Genomic DNA, 19,987 nt, shown 5'->3' on the forward strand with positions numbered 1-19,987 from the left:
CTCTTGTTCACACATCCCCACAGGAAATGTTTTAGCAAGAGCTCTGACACACACCGCTGTGTCTGACAGGCCAGGTGGGTCGGACACATCGACTGACCTGAAAATGGAGTCAAGTCCATTTAGAGGCCCCTCGGGAACCTGAGAGCTTCATTACCCCCTGTGAAAGAGCAGGTTGCCGGCGCAACACTAACCCCCTGTGGGCCATGCAGCACCAGGGACCAGGGGAGCAGCTCGCTCTTGGAGGAAGCGAGTGCTCTATTCAAACCCTGGGAGGGGAATGAAGGTCCCTTTCAGAGAACAGCCCAACACACAGCAATGACACAGGAGGACTTGACCCAAACCATCGAGGACAAGGTAACGGTAACAGGAGGGTGAAAAACAAGACTCTTAACTGAGAAGTAAAGCAGAACAGCAGCGTGTGTTGTTGTTGTTTAACCTGTAGAGGAGCAAGCACACACATGTTCAGCACTTGTTCTGTGTTGCAGTGACTTTACACCAATTCATTTTCACAGCGATGTCCACTATTACACTGTGGCAATAGGTTAGGGAACAATTTTCTTTTAATTTCATTTAAAGCAACAGGCAAAGAAAACAGCTGTAGAACTATTTGGAAACAACAATATGATCAGTTTTACAGAAATACTGTACATACACTAAATCCAACACAGCTACATTGTTTTTATTTAAAAAGTGCTTAGAAAAAGCGCAGTTCTTGGGAACAATTCATAAGTACTGTTAAGGGAAAACAAGAAAATTACTTTAACTTCAGGAAACAAAAGGTGATGGGTTAGAAAAGGCTTCTTTACAGTGAGATTTTCAGCAGCTCCTGTCAGTTCTTTCCAGCTGCATGCACATCAGAAATCAACAAGCAGTGCAAACAGTTACCATTTAAAATGTATCTCCAATTTAAATGTTCACTCCAAACAAGGCAACGTGACAGTAACGAAGTAGAAATTAACAGCTCTTAAAGAAGTACAATTTTAGAAATGTTTGACTAAACAGCGAGTTTATTTTTCTTCCCCAGCTTGTGGTTCCTTGGAGACAGAAAGGGGACCGAGGCGACGCAGTGAGACGAGCGCTCGCATCATTCACACACCGCATCTTAGCACACAACACAGAGCAGGATTTTAGAGGAGTACGGCTGTGCTTCAGCAGTAACACGTTTCTCTCTCTCACACACACACACACACACACAAAGAGCATCCGCAGGTCAAGGAGGGCATCTGGACACGTGGTTCTGCAGAGGGACAAACCTGGGGGACGTCCCTTTAGTCATTCTCGAACTTGCTGTACGGGTGGTCCGAGTCGGGAATGAGGCCTGCGAAAACACAAGGTGAAGGAATGAAGCGCCTCAAGGACGCACCCCGACACATGTGGGCGCTGCACTTCAGTCACGCTTCCAACTGAGGATCTGCATAACGCAGCACTGACAGCAGAGAGGCCAATCCGCTCAAGCGTGCGGGGGATGGGGCGCGCTGGGGGGGGACATAAACAAGGATGGAGGATCTGTCAGCTTTCACAGCGGGTCAGGACTCTGGGTACGGAAGATACCAGAAGGAGGGAGGCACAGAAGGAGAACCGATACACACATTGTACTTCACTGTATGTGTGGGTGGGGGTGGACGCTGTCACCGCACACACTCGACAGTGTGTGTAGCGAGAGAAAGGGCTCCTTCCACTCATGAGACGTGGACGGGTGGCGCCAGAGGGCATCTCTCTCGGGGGCAGCGGGGCGTGAAGGAAAGTGCTGGACAGTGTGAGAAATGGACTCGGAGACAAACGAACATCTCCCTGTGCCGAAAAATGGTCGGGGGGGGGCTTCATCCATCATACTGTCACACCATGCAGCGGCACTAATGTGTGCGAGCGACCAACACACACCTCGGGACACACTAACACACGCAACCCTACAAACAGAAGCTGTGCCTGCAATGCATCACTCCAACCTGCGTGCCATGCTCCCCTTCCGTATAAAAATGATGTTGTGCCACATGGACGACCTCCACCCAGTGAGGAACGTCTCCAAGGCAGTGTGAAAGCTGGCAAGGCGAGCATTGCGGCACAAAAGGGGGAAAAAGACCAACAAAGAAACAAAAATGAGCGACACTTCGGATGTTTCCCGAAAGCACAGAGAGCAGCGGAACAGGAGCTCCTCGCGACTCTCTCAGCCTCTGTCCTGTGGGTCGGCCCCCGCAGCCAACGCGTAATTAGTCTCCCCGTGTCAGGAGCCGGGCCCCACGGGAGACCCTCACCTATCCCCTCCCAGCCAGACTGTGGCAGAGGTGGGCGCAGGGTATCGACTTCACGCCAGCTCAGCTCCGCCACATCGCAGGCGCGTTTTTCAAAGGGCCCCTTCTGCTTCGTTTTCTCAAAAAAAATCCATTACATCTTTTTTCCCCTTCAATCAATACTTTGCACATACAATTATCATTCAGCAATTCTTTTCTGCACCACCAAATTGGAGCCTGACACCACATTTAAGAGAGACCCCCCCCCCCCAAGCGCAGCGACAGCCCTCCGCCTTCACCAGCCTCCCAAGGACTCACTGGAATAAACGGAGCGCAAAACCTGCTCATTGTACCACAAAGAGGCTCATGTGAAATGCGGCGCTCGCACATCCAAACGCACAAGAGTAACACAGCAGAGCGAAAACAATACAAACGATCACCAAATGTTCAAAAACATTTCTCCCACAAACCAAACAAGGTTTTATTTTATGTAGACTCACACACGCACACTGTCCGAAACCGCTTGTCCCAAGTGGGGCTGCGGCAAGCTGGAGCCTAACCCAGTAACATAGGGCGTAGGCTGGGGGGGGGCACCCAGGACGGGACGCCAGTCTGTCACAAGACACCCCAAGCAGGACTCAAATCCCAGACCCGCCAGCAAACGGGACCTGGCCAAGTCTGCCTTTTATATAGGCTGTGATACATAAAATAAGTGCAGAACAACAGCAGGTTTACTTTAGAAAATGAGAGGGGAAACGTCTGCGTAGTTCAGAGGTCATCGCAGGACCGTGACCTCCAATGACCTTCCACATTCTCAGAGCCCCGGCGGGAGGAAACCCCAGAGCCGTGGTCTCCAGACAAACACATTCCTCTGCACTTATGAGTCCAAAATGACACGTTCATAAACATCTGTCCTCTTTGCTCCAGAACACAGCCAACGAAATTCCACATTAATTCAGCTGTGGGGCCACACACTGATGTTTTCGCATGGCAATATTAACAACAAATTGGTCAGTAATTACACTCTGGGAGGAGAAGCAGAAACACCTGCGTGTCCTGCTACAGCTGCACACACCTCCACTTCTTCATCAACGTGCATCTTGTTTCATAAGAGCAAATCGAAGGATTAACCTTCGTTTCCTGTCCCTTTAGGTTGTTCAGGTTCCCTTCTCCACCTCCCATTACCACACTAACCGGGTGGGGGGGGTGGGGGCTGGTGAGCATCTCAAAGACTTGTGATTTACAAGTGTAATTCACCACACGTCTCACAGGAAATGAATCACTGTATCAAAACGTCCACAAAGGTGTATATTAAGCAGCGATGTGCCGTTATTTGTGCCTTTTGCTGGAGACACACACACAATCCCGGCAGGGCGTACAGGTACGTACCGTACTTCTTACGGATTTCATCATGTCTTGCCTTCCTTTCCGCCTTCCTGTGGGAGGAAAGAAGAGTTTAAAGCAACTGTGCAGAGAGGAAAGAGGACTGTGGTCCAAGTGAGGAACGGAGAGACGGACAGAAGTGTTCAAAGGCTCAGGGAAACATACCAATAAGACGTGGGCAGGGGAGGGGGGGCACCTGCAGAAAACACTTTCACTAACACAAGGGGCGGTCACCTACACCATGTGTCCGTCACAATGACAATCATCCCACCTTCTAGCCCCACCTTCTAGCCCCACCCCCAGTCTCAGTGCAGGTTTGTCCAGGAAAGGGAAGGGGAGAAGGAGCCCGTCTGTCCTTTACGGGTCCGATGGCTCTCAGGACCTCCATCCATCATCAATAACTGCTGGTCCCCTCTGATCCAGGGTCTATCGCTAAGGGACAGTGTGAGAGGCAGGCTACACCAGCCCATCACAGGACAGACACACCCCCCCCCCCCCCCCAAGGGCAATTTGGTGACATGTCTTTGGACTGCGGCAGAAAACCCACATAACATGCAAACTGAGCAGGATTCAAACTCTGCACCCAGTAACTGGGAGGCACTAGTGCTACCTGCTGCACCACAGCGCTGAAATTCAGGCAAACATCCTTCTCTCCAGGGCAGATTACAGCACTATGTTTCACTTGGTTGCCTTTCCACTCCACCCATGCAGTTGCTGCTATGATCAATACTTCTGATTGCACTGGACTGATCTGAGAGCAGAGTTCAGGGAACAGCGCTGGGGGACCTGGTTCCCACACCCATTCCACCACTTCTGTTCACTGAGCTTCACCACATTCCAGCGGTCCTGTCGCCTTGAGAAGTCCGCACATTGTCCCTGCCCACCCACTCGTGCACGCACTCTCTCTCTCTCTATCACAAACACACACCCTGGCAGGTCATCACAGCCCCCACGGGACACCAAGAAAAACCAGCTGTTTTTTTTAATGGGTCTCGTAAATTGAGTTCCCATCCTTACGAAGCAGGAAGTGCCTCTCATTGGCAGGTAGCGAACCGTGAGCAGTGGGGCGTAGCAGCAGAGGGGCCGAGTGCCGCCCACCATCTGTCCCCACATAGTCCCCTCATTAACCCTGAGAGACACCCCTTCACTTCTACAGAAGAGTGGAGCCGCTGGTAGAATGCAAAAGTATCATTCAGTGGACGCAAGCTTACCCTCTCTAGGGCTTTGAATCGAGCTGTTGGGCAGTGATTTTTACCGCATTTTATTTCTTCAATTTTCATACAGCTCATTAATTTTTACTGTATCAGTTCAACCTAAGTACCTTTGCAGCAAGAGGAGGCTTTCGAGGCGGCGGCTCTAACCACATGTAGGAAAAGGAAACTTGACCATTCACCAGAAAGTTGTAGGCTCAAATTCCTGCTGTATTAAAGGGTGTGGGTGGAAATCACAACGGAAATGCGTCATCTAATAAACGACTTACAAATGTTGACTCTGATTCAATAAGACGCTGCACTGTGAAGCCAAGCCTTCCCGATATGTGCAGAATGAGAATGGAACACACACACACACACACACACACACACACACACACAATAAACATCTCTCAGTATTTCTACAAAAGACTAAAAGCAGCTCAAAACTGTAACAGAGCCAACATAGGTCGCATTTATAGTTCAGAGACACACAGTATAAACCACTAGCTCCACCAAGGGGCCAAAGGGGACTCGCCCCAGTTTAGACATGATGTCACGCTCTCTAAGAGACAAGGGACATCCAACACTGTCATGCAAACACACAGTACACATCACACACAATTACTGCATTACACAGAGAGAGGCCTCAGAGTTTCCACGACAGCTTCATCCCTCAGCTTCTTCAAGATCCTGCGCAATGAGAGGAGTGCTGAGACTATGGATCGATACCCCGTTCTATTTTTACACCACACAGAGCTTTCCATTTTCGGGGCTTTCTCGCGGTCTGAGCTGCTATAATTCACACATGATAAAAACTATGGTATCACCACGGTAATGGCAGCAGGTGCCATAATGGTTAGAAGCATTGCCTTATATGCTCAATGCTCCTGGTTCACATCCCACCTCCTGCTGTAGTACCCTCTATAAAGGTATTTGGCCTGGATGAATAAAGTAAAAATTAGCCTGTGGTATAAATGGGTAAATCAGTATAAGCTACACTGAAAAAACATTGTATGTGGCCTCAGACAAAGGCGTCACATGAAGGATAATGGCTCTCAAGTGAAGCAGTAAGATGTCCCTTGGGCAGGTACACAGGTGTGTCCACTAATCCATCACAGGTGACCCGGTGCTGCAGCTCAGATGGACACCGTGGGCTCACCTGTTCTCAGAGCGTTTTCGGATCTCCTCGCGCCGCTGGGCGTACCGCTCCTCCTCTCTGTCAAGCCTGGTGTATAAACACAAAAGTACAAATTAACAGCCTGAGGCTCCACCCGTCACAGATTCCAAAGATGGACACGAGTGCGATTATGACAAAAATGGAGCTGGGCAAATGTCCTCGTCCTTAAATGACAGCTTTAAAATAAACTTTTTCCACCTCCCACAAAGCCAGAGCTGCCAAAGCTTTTTAACGACGCAACAGCCTAACACACAAAACAGCCAAACACATTCGTTCACATTTACAAATCTGAAATAATTGCAGTTAAAACCAGTCCCAACAACATGTGTTGCTTTTAATAATATAATTTAAACAGTATTAACAAACTCATCCTCCTGTGAACACTGAAATGGATGTCAATAACTCGGTGCTTGTGGAGAAATCACCCCAAGGCTCTTTCTCTGCCATGACTGACCTGACAGGAGTTTGACAGCTGACAAAGGTAAAGTGGCACCCCCTTGGGGCCATGAACTGCAAAATGTAGCAGGAGGAAGGGAGCGAGCCATTTCAATCACTGTCATATAGTGCCAAAGAAGGGTTCACACATCAGAAGTAGCAATAAAAAGAAAGTAAATACTAACAAACACTGAATGTACTTTGCTAGTACACTGTTCTGTCATAAACCATCTCGCAGCTTGGAAAACAAACTCCCAGGTCAATGAAGTGAGAAAAAATAAGCTTCTGGGGGTCAAGGCTGCAGTAAAACCAGTTACCCCGATTGGCTCCGTTTGCAGCAGCAGCAGCAGCAGCAGACTATGATGCTCAGCAGGATGGTTCCCCCGACAACAGCCATGGCAATTATGAGCGCTTCAAAATTCACTAAAAAGGAAATTGCAAAGGGAAAAAAAATTAGTTTATTTTGAACAAAACTTCAGAATGAAAACGCTTCTTAAAAGCTGTGCTTCAGAGTAAAACCTTCAGAATGACCAAGATTCCCACAAAGAGTCCACACCTCGCTTGCCCTCATTATTTTAGGGTCCAGTGCACTGTGCTGCCACCTCGTGGTACTGCCTTTACACACAACATTCAAAGTAAGTGGACTTTTGTCAGCACAGAAGGAGGCACCAGGAAGAAGAGAAAGAAGGTTTTAAGAGGAACAGAAACTGTTTGTCACCTGCCTTGACTACGCACTTCACACACTTTCATACAGTTCCATACAGTTCCTCTGAAAAGGGGAAGTATAACTTGCCCAGAAACACAGTTTAACAACAAGCACACTGTGTGTGTCTCAAGGACCTCAGAATGCAGAGTAAGTAGAGGACCTTCCAGCGATGCCTATGTAACACAACGTCCCCGATTCAGCACACTCACCCCAGCACACCCCCCAGCGCGCCTGCGACAGCTGGCACACGGACGACGGGGGGAGCAAGTGTCTCACAGGGTAGTCCAGGCATGTGTTGTTGGTGTTGCACCACAAGCACTGTTGGGAAGAAAGACATGTGGACACATGTTTAGACACCATTCACATTTGTCCACTGTAGAGGACAAAGCTTTTTTTTTTTTTTAAGCATGCCTCCCAAAGTGTTCATGCCACAGTGACGAGTCTAATGTGCCTTAAAGTGGACATTCTATGGTTTTAAATGATACCATGTTTGGGGTGGGGCTTGAACTCCTCCCTACAAAACCTAGAAATGCACAGGTGGTGTTTGCGGTGCTGCACAAAAGGATAATTACAAACACTGGACACTTATTTCAAAAATGACTGTGAGGACAAAGCACCGGCCAGTAATACAGTGTCCAAGAGCTCTTCTTCAGCTCTGCTGCACAATCCAAGTAGGGGACACTTTCAGCTTCTTCCTTCTCCGATAAACACAGTGTGTTCATGTGTTCATTCAGCAGATTCTTTCCTTCGAGTAAATGTGTGCGTTTCAAAGAGATTCCCAAAGAAGAGCCAATTGTCAACTTTTTAAACGGTCAAAGAAATACGGTTAATTGAAATGAGGGTTATCTATATATAATCGGAGCCGTCGGAAGAGCGAAGGCTGTTGCGGACGTACCGACACGTTCTGCAAGCACGTCTCGCAGGTGGAGAAGGAGCCGCAGGCTGAAAGACAAGAAGAAGGAGACAACATCCTGTCAAAGGAGACAGAAACAGGACACGCGCTGCCAGTCCGGGCTAAAACTGGGAGGTGAACAAGCGGAAGTAAAGTCCACCGTCGTTCGGCGTCCGTTTTCTACTCAAGTGCAGAAAGAGGCGAGCAGGTGCGGACGTCACGTGCTGTCAGCTCCCGCTTTTCGGAACCCTTCCTTCGCTCGCAGTTCCACTCAGGCTCAGGCCTCACTGCCGATTCACAGCAAAGCGCTGTTCCTTCACCGCTGCGCCACCTGCTGGCCTTTGGACACTTTACACTCTTTACACCATTTCTGTCTACTCCTACATTAATAATAACAGCGTACAACGTCCGTGTCTCTGTTAGTTATTTACTCCTGAGTGAACAGATATACAGAGTAACCGAAAACTTGGTGGAAAGAAGACACACGAAGGAAGGGTACCGTGGCCCGGAGAGAGGAGCTGAAGAAGTGAAGAGCACAGCAGCTTTTTTCTCTCTCTCTCTCTCACACACACACACACACACGGGTGTTACTCGTCAGCAGACAGATACTCACACTTGGGCGGCGTTGGAGGAACAGTCGTCGCATAACAATTTCCTCGCGAAATGATCGAACAGCCGATGAGCAAAAAGAGACGCAGCGAGACCACAAGTCTCCGTTCCAAAGCATGCATGTCCGCTCTGTACCTGAGTTGGGTCTTTATCCACAGCTTTATTTTCAGACCACCAAATCAATAAACAAACTGCGCGCCTTCTCAAGAGCCAAAAACTAGGCAACCTCTCTACCGGAAGACGGTTACTTCTGGTTTGTATCGACCAGAATGCACTTCCGGGTTGCAGTGCGCATGTCACTCTGAGGCGGGAAAATCACCTCGGTCTCGTTGAACTTCCGGTTTACTGAGCTTGGAGGAGAAATAATTTTGTGTGCAGTTCAAATACTAGTCTTTCAGATTGGTGTTTTTAAAACGTTCACTGAAATAAAAGCTATTCCCTTGAAGAAAACACACATATCTTTTGATAGTCATGTTTATTCACGACAAGAACAGAAAAAGAATCTTTACAAAACTGAAAAGAGCACAAGTGCTCGGAAACAATAATGCTTCATTGTTATTTTATAGGGGGTGCAGTGGCGCAGTGGGTTGGACCACAGTCCTGCAATCCAGTGGGTCTGGGGTTTGAGTCCCGCTTGGGGTGCCTTGCGATGGACTGGCGTCCCGTCCTGGGTGTGTCCCCTCCCCCTCCTGTGTTGCCGGGTTAGACTCCGGCTCCCTGCGACCCCGTATGGGACAAGGGGTTCTGAAAGTGTGTGTGTGTGTGTGTGTGTGTGTTATTTTATATCAGGAAAACACACTCGCATAGTGTCTGTAAATCATTTTCTTATCTGTAAATTTAAAAACATTCCACAGCTGTTGTTTTTATTACAAGCATCTCAGTGCTTTGCCAAAACAGTCCTTTTTTGTGCCTTTAAGATTTTCTCCAATAACAGACCAGTACATTTACATTTTTATGTCCGCAAAGGCTACACACCGAAGTAGATTACGCTCAGAATTAATCAGCAACATGGTGACACAAGTACTGCGGGTGCCTCACAGCTCCTGTGCTGTGCGACAGGATATTGGTTTGTAAGCTTCCTCTGGGTGCTCTGGTTTCCTCCCACAGTCCAAAGAAATGTGTTTCAAGTAGACCGGTGACTCTGAACTGCCAGTAGTTCATTACACTGCTCTGCTGTCTACATGTGTGATCGACTGAAGGAGTTTACTGCAGTGTGCCCAACTCGGTGAGTCGCCTTGGACAAAGCGGTCAGATAAATACTAGTGACTAATCATCCAATGTCTCTTTGGAGAAAAGTGTCTGTGTGAAGAAGAAATGTAAATCTAACAGAAGACTTGTGAGGTGAAATCATCAGAAATGCAAGGACTCCTGATAACGCAAATGAGATATGATATATGTAGAAATGGAAGTTATGGGATAGTTTCCCTGATGAACTGCAAAGAAAGAGAAAAATGTCATTGTGAAAATCCCATTTTTCTTCTGTCACTTTCAATGACAATTCAATCGTTTCTCAAGTTTGGATTGTGGAGACTGGACATCTGACGTACTGTAGGTGCGAAAGTCTCTTAAAAGACTGAGGACCAACTTACCTCATCGTATCTGAAGCCGGCCACTTCGCAGACACACGGCAAGCCGTTGAGCAAACGCCTCTTGAAAGCATCTGAAATGTCACGAAAGCATCACATTGAATTTTTGGCTGTTCTTCCACAACTAACCCGAACGTACAAATTACTGCGGTAGAAAAACTTGTACAGACGTGGCTTATTTCCCATTTGATTCACTTCAATTAGTCGACTCACGAAGGATCAATCTTCTAAATGCTTTGGCAGGTTGACTCTTTTTAACTAGAGAAATGTGGACTACTGGAAAACACTGGACCTAAAATACTGCTGGGGTTTACTGTACACATTTTGCACACTGCAATCACTCTTGAAGCGCATATAAACACGTCTGCTCATGTGTTTTTAGCTATTTTTCAGTAGAATACATAGCAATTTATTCTTCAGCGCTGCCACAGGCCTACCTGTCAAGCTCCGCAGCCTTGTGACACATGCCACAAACTCATTGTATCTCATCCCTTTTTCAGAGCCGTATCGCTGCCATACTGCATTCGAGGACTCGGGCGACAGAAGGACTCCAACTGATGGGCACAGTCATATTTTCAAATCCTGTTGATAATGTGGTTTTGTGCATCACAACCAAATCGTACACTCAGTAGCAGTAGGTTTCCTGCAGTGTGGAGGGATCACTGGGACTACAGGCATGTGCCCAGTGTGCTTGAGGGACCACAATGTGATCAATTAACTGAAGTTGCCAAAAGAATTTTCACATTTCAGTGGAAAAGCTGCCAAGTATGAAACGTGGTGATGCCGAGGACTCTGGGGGACATAGTTTAAATAAAGCAGGTCGGCGTGGTTCTCAGATTCTCCTCGTCTGTTTAATATTGCATGTTGAAATTCTCAGAGTGAAGATGTCGGCTGAGAGCTTTTTGCTACGTGAACGATGTGGAAGTAAAATAAGAACAGAAGCGAATGCAGCTGCAGCATTATTTTCTTCCCACCTGAGAGGAGTTGAGCTCTCAGCTGATCTAAGCTCATGAAGCCCATTTGCCTGCGGTCCAGAGACGCGAATACTGTCCTCCAGCGCAGCACGTGTTTCTCCAGCTCTCTCAGTTCTTCAACAGTGATGGTCCCCGACTCGTCTGTCTGTCAGCTGTCGCTAAGGAGGACTATTGAAACCCGAAGCAAGAGCAAAGGAAGCTTCTAACTTATGCACGTGTTGTGTTCATCCCCAGGCAAAGCTTTCCCTGACGGCCTTTTAAAGGAAAATCATTTGGGTTTAATCCTCACTCAAGTTGAACACAATGTCTTTGTGCTGCTGTTGCTCAGTGAACGCTACAAGGTGTTTCGACGTAACTCTGACTTGGCCGAGTGGTTCTTCGATGAGAGCCGCACTCTACACAGCTATCAACTTCAGCTCCCATAAGTTCAACACAACAATTAAAACAAAGTACTCATCACTTTGTAGGGACCGTCTGTAGAAACGTGAGAAGGATACGTCCATCAGAGAAACTAATGTTCTGGAAGTCTCGAGACTTAATGCTAAAAAAGAAAACAGATTTCGTTTCACAATTTCTGCACTTCAAAATGAAAAATAATAGTAGGGACACTGTGTACCTGTTGTTTAATTCACACATAATGTACCTTCATCTCCAACCATGTATGACGTTTTGGCCAGCCTGCTGTGCACCTCCTTTGCACTGAGTCCCTGGTAGGAAAGACAGTCAGATGCTGTTTTCATCACACTGCTCACTAGTAGAATCGGCTGTGCTGGGAAGGCCTGGAGGTGTCTGGAGGAACTTTTGGGCACCTTACCTCGAAACGACTGTCCTCCTACAACACAAAACAAACACGAATCAGCAGATGGACATAAATACTGTTCTTTAGAGTCATCATCTGAATGACACAAACAGCTCAGCTTATATTTACACTTATCTCACCCTTTTCTCCAAAGCGACTGACAGTGTTAATGTACTTAGTTATTTACCCACTTCTACAGCTGGGTAATTTTACTGGAGCAATTTAGGGTAAGTACCTTTCTCAAGGGTACTGCAGCTGGAGGTGGGATTCAATCCTACAACCTGTAGAGCCACAGGCAGCAACTCTAACCACTACCAGCTATCCAGGATGCGGTTCAGGGTTAAGCTGTAGTGTCTGCCGGGAATCCCGACAGCAGGACATACTGCACAGGGTGGGAAAATGTGCAGGTTTTCACCCCTTGGCTGCTCAACCGTTTCTGTGTGTGTTTCTTTACTCCCTGCCCCTCTAACAGAGTCCAAGTGGAAATGGCCTTAAAAACAAGGCCTTGTTATTCTACACATTTCTCACACAGTGTGACAGCACAGCGAGCCCTGTACCGCGCGGTACGCAGCGAGGCAGTGCTCGTGTTGCTGGCGGAGAGAACAGACGTACCCGTGTGCAGGACTCCTCCGGGAAGGACTGGCAGGCGAACGCCTTGGGCCACTCGTGGCCGTGCTTGTTGAGCAAACTTTCACAGCCGCTCCTGGCCTTCTCACAGAGCGAGCGGCAGGGCAGCAGAGTCTGGCCCTCCGAGCACTCCGGGAGGTAAAAAGAGCACAGGAAGAACTTGAGGTAAGGGGAGCAGCCCAGCGTGATGGGAAAGGTGTACTCGCCGATCTCGCGGTCCGCATCGCTCTGGCTGCCCCGGTGCAGAGCGTTTGGCACCAGGGTCTCCTTGTAGCCGAAAGCCTGGCACACGGTGACGGTGAGCGGCTGGCAGGAGCCCCCAGAGACGTGCCGCTTTCCATCGACTCTGTGCACGGAGCCCAGGAGGACAAGCAGGGAAATGGCAGAGAAAGTCGCCGCGTGTGAGGAGCCCGTGTTCACGGTACGAGTGAACATCCTTCCCACTGCTCGGTGCTGTTTGCACCACATGTGGGAGCACCTTTTTATGAGGAGGCCCTCGGCACCGCTTTCCAGGCCGTTTCAACACAGCAGATGTGGTTGCGAGACCCTGGAGACCGTGTCTGGAACACAAACAGGCAGTGCAGAACAACCTTGGCGCAAAGAACCTTGCGGAAAAGCCCTTTTTTTCATGGAAGTGTACAACTCTGCTTATTTATCATATGAGCTCTTATTACTTAACTGGCACTTGTCTCCAACAGTTTTGCCAATTTGTACACAGAAACATTGTGAAATGGTGTTCCAGATGTTTCTGGACTGTGTGTCCTCACTGCCTGCATTCCATAGGGGAAAACATGTCTTTTAAATGAGAGCATTTCTGCAAACCATCATGTTTCTCCTCTAAAAGCTTTAAATAAATGTCAGTGAAGGTTTTTTTTAAATGAATTAACAACAACGACATTGTGACAGCAGTTCTATCAAGAATAATTCATTAGATTTAGATGAGATTTCAGCAAAGACCAAACCCACACACACTGGGCATCACCAGGACGAGCGCTGAAATCCCTTCAATATCACTTTAGGGGTGAACGTTGTGCCACCTGCTCACGCACCAGTGTACCACAAACATGGTATAGCCTCACAGGTAAAAAGCCAGGTAAAAGCCACTGTGCTACAGTTTACTCTCACTGATCGAAGAGTTTAAACATTCTGTATAGGGTTATTACAATTTATTATCTCAGCTGAGTTAAAAAGGCCATTTCCTTTAAATTCAATATTTCCCTGATGCAGAGGACATTGAGAGCGATGCAGTTGCCCAGTTTTGACAAATGGAAATGAAAACAGATACGCCATCAAAGAAATCACGTTAATGACCAATTTATTCCAGGTATTAGCAATAGAAAGGCACTTGGGTAGCGTCCTGTACTCGTGTGTCCTGCTGAGGGTGTCGTGCTTTGAGGGGGGACTCGTGAGAGACCCGAGGAAATGACTATGACTAACTGGGGAAAAGGGTTTAAAAAGGAGAGAGAAAAACATGTGAATTGGTGGGACACGCTCTCTCCTACACATTTGTATCGCTGTACAAACGACCAATAGTGTACAAGTCAGTGCCAGTAAACCTAATCAAATACGACTCTTTTCTGTTGATGCCCAATTCAAAATGTCATTTATGATGATAACTCATCAGGTACTATATGTCACAGCTGTAAAAACAATGACGTGGTACAAATCTGCCACTATAGTTCCATTCATCGAATGGCACTGAGCAAGACACTGTGCCATTTACCGATGCCCAGCAGGGCAGCAATGTTAAACCCAACTTGAGAAGCATCACCTTACTGTTTTTGGGTAAAAAGAAAAATAGCCAAAAGCACGTGGAAGTAGTACAGTGTTCATTTAATGAATGAAAGTCAGTACAGTGCCGTCTTCAATATGCTGTTGATATACCCTCTACACTGAAGTACATGGCTATCATGGGTAAGAAGTACAACTTATGGAAAAATCCAACATTTGTTATAGACTTTCGGTATTAGTGGTTATAAAGATATAAGTAAGAGTCCATCGTATTACTTTTAATGGAACTATCAACTCATGACATGTAATGTTCATCAGTATTAGCACTACAGGAACAGTGGGGGGAATGTAACACATATACATGTGTGTATCAGTCTGTACAAAGTGGTCAGAAATCATCACTTTCAGTCCTCTTCTGGTCCCACATCATGTGCTCATCGTGCACTGGATGAACTGCAGAGAGTGAAATCAGAGTTAAACTCACCCATGTGACCCTTAACTTCACTTGTCCAAGATAAGTGACATAATCACTGTTCTTTCTGGGCGCCCTGTCGACACACCACCGCAAGGATGCTTATTAACATCTACCTGCTTGTTTCACATACAGACACGGGGAAAGCTGTATGTATGCTGAGCAGACCCAGTACTGTACATGGAGAGTTTAACAACCCAGATGATCAGCGGGGTCACTGTTACCAGCTGTCCGCCACAACTCTGTGTCACGGAGCAGGAAAGAGAGTCCTGCTGTCAGAGGCGCAGCCCAAACCTACATCATCGTATGCAAACGTCGCCATGCCCTGCTGAGCCTGGTCCCGCCTCCGGAAGAGCTCTGCGGAAGGAAAGCGAGACACGTCCGTTAGGAGGCACTAGACCCCTGAGACAGGCTCAGGACCGTGGGCCACCACGATAGGGTAAGGGCTGCATGTTGCTTATATTTACAGTTATTCATTTAGCTGACACTTCTCTCCAAAGCAACTTAAAGTGTTAATCTACCTATAATTATGCACCCCTTATACAGGTGGGTCATTTCACCACAGCAGTTTAGGGTACTATAGCTGGGATTCGAACCTGTGACCATTGTGTCCAAAGGCAGCAGCTCTAACCGCTACACTACCAGCTCTCCTACTGTACCATGCAGAGAAAGGAGAAGAGGTGGGAGCCGTCAGAAAAGGTGACCACACAGACTACAGAGCGTCGTGGGTGTATTTAAAACCACGTACCGGTCAGCGTTCTGAGTTTCACACAGCAGGCCACATAGTCATCGAACGTGATCTTCCCTTGAGTGCTGTAGCGGTTGATCATGCTGTTCATGGTCTGAGGGCTCAGCCTGTAGCCTGCAAACACACACACAACGGGAAGCTTGAGTCCCACTAGAACTTTCTGCAAATAGTTTGTAAGGAAAGATGGATTACAAACAGAAACTCAGCGCAATTTTCTTTTCGCTGCTGTTTGGAACGACAGATTGGTGGCTATTAATTCATTGCTGGTGTTGGAACGGTCACTGAAAGGAGCAGTAAAGGGTTGGCAGCAGCACCCTGGATCAATGGAGTCTCTGTGGGTTGAGCAGCCTGCATGTGTGCGTGCTGTCCGACTCTCTCAATGCTTGTCCACATTGACTTAGATGTGTGTCATTTCCTACTGAACACTGGATTGTTTTGTTTTTCTGTCTAAAGGGTCAATGTTTTCTTCATGAACATCTTCTCAGTTTCAGCTGTTGCTGTACGTTCCATCTGTAGGAATTAGTGTCACAAATAAAACTGTCCAACAATCACCCCCCCATCCCCCCGACACCAAGACAGTCAGGTTGGCCCAGAAGGACGCACCCATGGAGCCAATGGCCTGCTGCATCTCCTGCAGGTCAACCGTACCACTGTGGTCACGGTCAATGGTCAGAAAGTGCTGCTTCCAGGCGTGCAGGACGCTCCACAGCTCCTTGAACTCGTTGAATCCCATCGTGTGTGACATGTCTCTCTGAGGTATAGTTAAGGCACCGCGGGACTCGGTCACTCATGAAGTGACCCCACCATGACAGCATCCCTGGACACCAGCGGCAGCTACATCAGTTATTAATCTTTTGAAAATGGATCCTTCCACAGATCTTGTGTTACATCTTTACTCATCTTGCGCTGACAATCCAAACTCTCTTGATTTGAACACAAATTTACAAGACTATGGTGCAGAAGACAGACTTTTTGCAAACATTCATACATGTCCTCAGTCCTTTTCCCTAAATGAGATGTTTCATCCCTAATTCTGTACCTCTTAGTCGTTTCCCTGTTTTACTTGGTCAGGAAAAGGATACATCCAACATGCTGATCATGAGCCTGCAGGTCTCAAGGTTGAAAGCTGCAGAAACAGAAGGAAGGAGGCGGTCAGTTGGGCTGCTTCCTGCCCTGGGGTCACTGAAACAGTATCACCTGTGTGTGTGTGTGTGTGTGTGTGTGTGTGTGTGAGACGGAAACATCAGAACCTGTGCCATGACATTCACTATACGAAATGAGAGAACAGGACCTCTTTCCCACCACTGTACATTTTACACGGTTCCTCATCTCCACCTGCACTAATCCATTCGTGGCCACACCAGAGCCCTGTAACGGCATCTGCTGTATGATTCTGCTTTTATTACGAAGGGCAACGGGTGGGGCCCAGTTCATTTGATCACCCCCCCCCCCCGACCACCACCACCACCACCACCACCACCAATGTGCAGCTGGTAGCTGGTCCTGGGTGGGTCTTTGATACAGCATTTTACCATCTTTTTAATTTGAGTTTTTCTGAAGAGCTGAGATGAACATGTTCCCTGAGTGCTAATCGCAGCAATGCACCAGACACTGACGCTTGTAGGCTCCAGAGAAGTTTGCCTGAGTGAGACAGGTCTGCAGCTCCTCAGCAGAAATTTGACCATCCTTCAGAAAACAGCAAAACAAAGAAGAGTTACATGTGCAACATATATAGATATTCATCTGTAGGGTGTAGTGACACAAATGTGAACATTGCAATCATAACTGAATCAAGAGTGAGGTGGGCTCACCTGTCCAGCGACTGCAGTGAAATAGCCAAAGAGGGGGTCTTGGGGCTGGCCAGGGAATCCGCCGAAACCCGGAGCCCCAGGTGCACCTCCATACTATGAAGGGTGAGAAAGGGAAAACACGGTGTCCAGATCAGCAGGTCACCTGGGTCAAAGGTCAGAGTTCACTTTGCTCCACCTGACCACCTGCATCATTGTGGTGCACAGCAATCCCTGAGGTCAGTGTCACCATGGATGTGTACCTGTGCAGTAACCTGGAAAGACAGAGAAGCTTGCAGTGGCCACACAAGGATTACAGTGAGAGCTGGGGGGTGGCAAACAATAACAACACAGTGAGGGGGAGAAATAAAAGAAGCAAGAACATGCTGGATATTTACAGCCAACACCAAGTTTTTACTGTAAGTTACATGGAAAGGGGGGGGGGAAACCCAATCAAACCCTTGCTATAAAATGCCCCTACCCCACATAGTGACATCATCTCCTTCCCAGCAAACCCCACCCACTCACTACACTTTAACCCTGTGTGTGGTGCAAAGAACAGAGTACACACACACACACACACACACACACACACAGAGTCTGAAACTGCTTTTCCCATGCAGGGTCGCGGGTAGCCGGTCCCCGGCAACACAGGGCGCAAGGCTGGAGGGGGAGGGAACACACCCAGGAGGGGACACCAGTCCGTCACAAGGCACCCCAAGCAGGGTTTTAGTCCCATACCCACCAGAGAGCTTGACCCGGTCAAACCCACTGCGCCACTGCACCCCACCTGACCCCTTCATTGGCTTCAAGAACAGAGTAAAAAGTACAAATTCTACAGGTCCATTCAAAGTGCACGTGTGAGCCGCTCTCGGAGGGAGAACATCAGGACATCGGACTCGAAGTCTTGGGTTAAAAAAAAAAAAAACAAAAAAAATTACAACCAGCAATCGGTTACAATGAAACTAATTTCAGAAGTGAAAGAGCGCGCACTGGACTGGACTCTGCTGTATTAGTAGCCTATTTGCACGAACATTAAGTTCAGTATTATTTTATCATATCTACACTTTGTCTGGGTATTGGGTAACTCCCACAGACTGTAGGCTCAGTAGGGTGTGCGTTCGAGGCGCTACTTTTCCTTGAGTTGCGCAACGTCCTGCTCTTATTGGTCGCGAAGCGGAGACACTTTGTTTGTCACCGTAGGAGAGAGAACAACAACTGAAAGTAGAACAAAAGCATATATGGACCGCAAACATTCATGGCATCGTTCATATCTGTCATTTTGCGGACAGTTAATTACGTATAAATGTCCGACCAACGTGACTAGAATTTTCCTGGAGTTTAATGATCAATTATCATAATGAACAGGTCACTGACGTTCAGTGTTAAAATTCAAGATCGGACCGCAGACAGGAGTTCGGCTGTTGCTGCCACACGTCATTAATTATTAATAAAGAGAAATATTAATAAAGAGCAGCGAAGACGTGCGATTTCCTTCTGAAGGAACGAAGTTGGACTGTTGGTGTTTATGTTATGATGAACGCTTCTTCCACAAATATCTGAAATACTGTAGCACGCGAGTGCTACCACTGCACTGTGACAGTGTTACAGAAAGCTGCAGGAAACGATAAATGTAAGTGTAAACACTGTGTCCTGCAGTAAACGAGACGGAGTCCACTTTCGAGTGAATTGTGCCCTGTTCCAAACTACACACTTGACTTGACATGATTTTGTATCATCATCCAGTCCGTTTCCGTGACTCCGCAGGAATCTCGCCTCAACTCAAGCGACACGACGAGCTGCGTTTCCCGTATAAACCGCAAGGATGCTAACTGTGCTACTTGCCTGCCATCGTTTAACTTCGTAGAGAATATGTCATAATAAATGATAATGATATATATATATAAAATAGTCCGCCTTCGCGCGGTCGTTCCCCACGAGGGCGTGGTGTTCGCTGCCCTTCGCCGCGCTTGCGACCGAACCGAACGCGCTCAGCAGCAGATAACAGATCGCTCACTCCACTGTTTGAAACAAACAGTGTTTCTGCCTTCTCTCATTTATTTCTTCACTTGCACGCAATTTAAAGACAAGTAGGACCTCATACCCCGCCGCCGTATCCTGGGAAACTCATGATGATGATGATGATGATCTCTTCGGCTCCTTTCGGTCCGGGAGAGAAATGCGGAAATGGGTGGAGGTCCGAATGGGAGGGTCGGCGGTAGAAATCGGTGTGCAGTAATGGTGCTGGGCTGCGGCGCACACTTTAATTTAAATGAGAACCCGCCTCCTCCTGGATCAGGAATAAAAACAGTACAGTACAATGGACGGATTTAGATAAGATCAAAGATGGCCTGGCGATCAGGACAGGAGGAGCACATCATCATCTCTCCAGTCCTGGGTCAAATGGTCAGTTGTTGGGAAGGTAATGAGGAAAATCATGTTGTTTAACGCTTTACCGACCATTGTCACTTCGATGAGATTTTATTTTAATTTACTAGATGTGCAGAAAAATATAAAAATACAATTCTGACAAGGTAATTCTGAGACAACTCATTACTGCACTTCATACAATTATTAGATTTGGCTGAAAAACTACAACTCCCAACACGACTACAACTCGCAAACGCAATGTCCGTCGTT

At 47.5% G+C, this 19,987-nt stretch overlaps 3 protein-coding genes across 5 annotated transcripts; all 3 read right to left on the reverse strand.

The window, feature by feature from the left end:
* Positions 1 to 549: 549 nt before the first annotated feature.
* On the reverse strand, positions 550 to 8,876 carry LOC108933857 (pituitary tumor-transforming gene 1 protein-interacting protein). Its single transcript, XM_018751227.2, has 7 exons — positions 8,628 to 8,876; positions 8,018 to 8,064; positions 7,332 to 7,440; positions 6,734 to 6,839; positions 5,964 to 6,029; positions 3,618 to 3,664; positions 550 to 1,318 (listed from the first exon to the last, which is right to left on the reverse strand). The coding sequence occupies exons 1-7, from the start codon at positions 8,743 to 8,745 to the stop codon at positions 1,269 to 1,271; spliced, it is 543 nt and encodes a 180-aa protein (XP_018606743.1). The 5' UTR covers positions 8,746 to 8,876; the 3' UTR covers positions 550 to 1,268.
* A 465-nt stretch (positions 8,877 to 9,341) lies between these two features.
* LOC108933855 (frizzled-7-like) lies at positions 9,342 to 13,098 on the reverse strand. Of its 3 annotated transcripts, XM_018751225.2 has the most exons (8): positions 12,595 to 13,094; positions 11,998 to 12,015; positions 11,827 to 11,890; positions 11,681 to 11,724; positions 11,184 to 11,328; positions 10,647 to 10,763; positions 10,213 to 10,283; positions 9,342 to 10,056 (listed from the first exon to the last, which is right to left on the reverse strand). In XM_018751225.2, the coding sequence occupies exons 1-8, from the start codon at positions 13,075 to 13,077 to the stop codon at positions 10,033 to 10,035; spliced, it is 966 nt and encodes a 321-aa protein (XP_018606741.1). In that variant the 5' UTR covers positions 13,078 to 13,094; the 3' UTR covers positions 9,342 to 10,032. The 3 variants fall into 3 exon arrangements, 2 of the variants coding, with proteins under 2 accessions (XP_018606741.1, XP_018606742.1); XR_001966090.1 differs by lacking the exon at positions 9,342 to 10,056 and having other exon boundaries at positions 10,647 to 10,791; positions 12,595 to 13,098; XM_018751226.2 differs by lacking the exons at positions 9,342 to 10,056; positions 10,213 to 10,283 and having other exon boundaries at positions 10,622 to 10,791; positions 12,595 to 13,098.
* Positions 13,099 to 14,424: 1,326 nt separating this feature from the next.
* Positions 14,425 to 19,918, reverse strand: LOC108933849 (sorcin-like). Its single transcript, XM_018751217.1, has 8 exons — positions 19,452 to 19,918; positions 17,372 to 17,464; positions 17,177 to 17,246; positions 16,643 to 16,686; positions 16,164 to 16,311; positions 15,561 to 15,674; positions 15,111 to 15,169; positions 14,425 to 14,793 (listed from the first exon to the last, which is right to left on the reverse strand). The coding sequence occupies exons 1-8, from the start codon at positions 19,476 to 19,478 to the stop codon at positions 14,767 to 14,769; spliced, it is 582 nt and encodes a 193-aa protein (XP_018606733.1). The 5' UTR covers positions 19,479 to 19,918; the 3' UTR covers positions 14,425 to 14,766.
* Between the last annotated feature and the right edge of the window lie 69 nt (positions 19,919 to 19,987).

The sequence above is a fragment of the Scleropages formosus genome, chromosome 18 (genome assembly GCF_900964775.1).
Source record: "Scleropages formosus chromosome 18, fSclFor1.1, whole genome shotgun sequence".
Lineage (NCBI taxonomy): Eukaryota > Metazoa > Chordata > Actinopteri > Osteoglossiformes > Osteoglossidae > Scleropages > Scleropages formosus.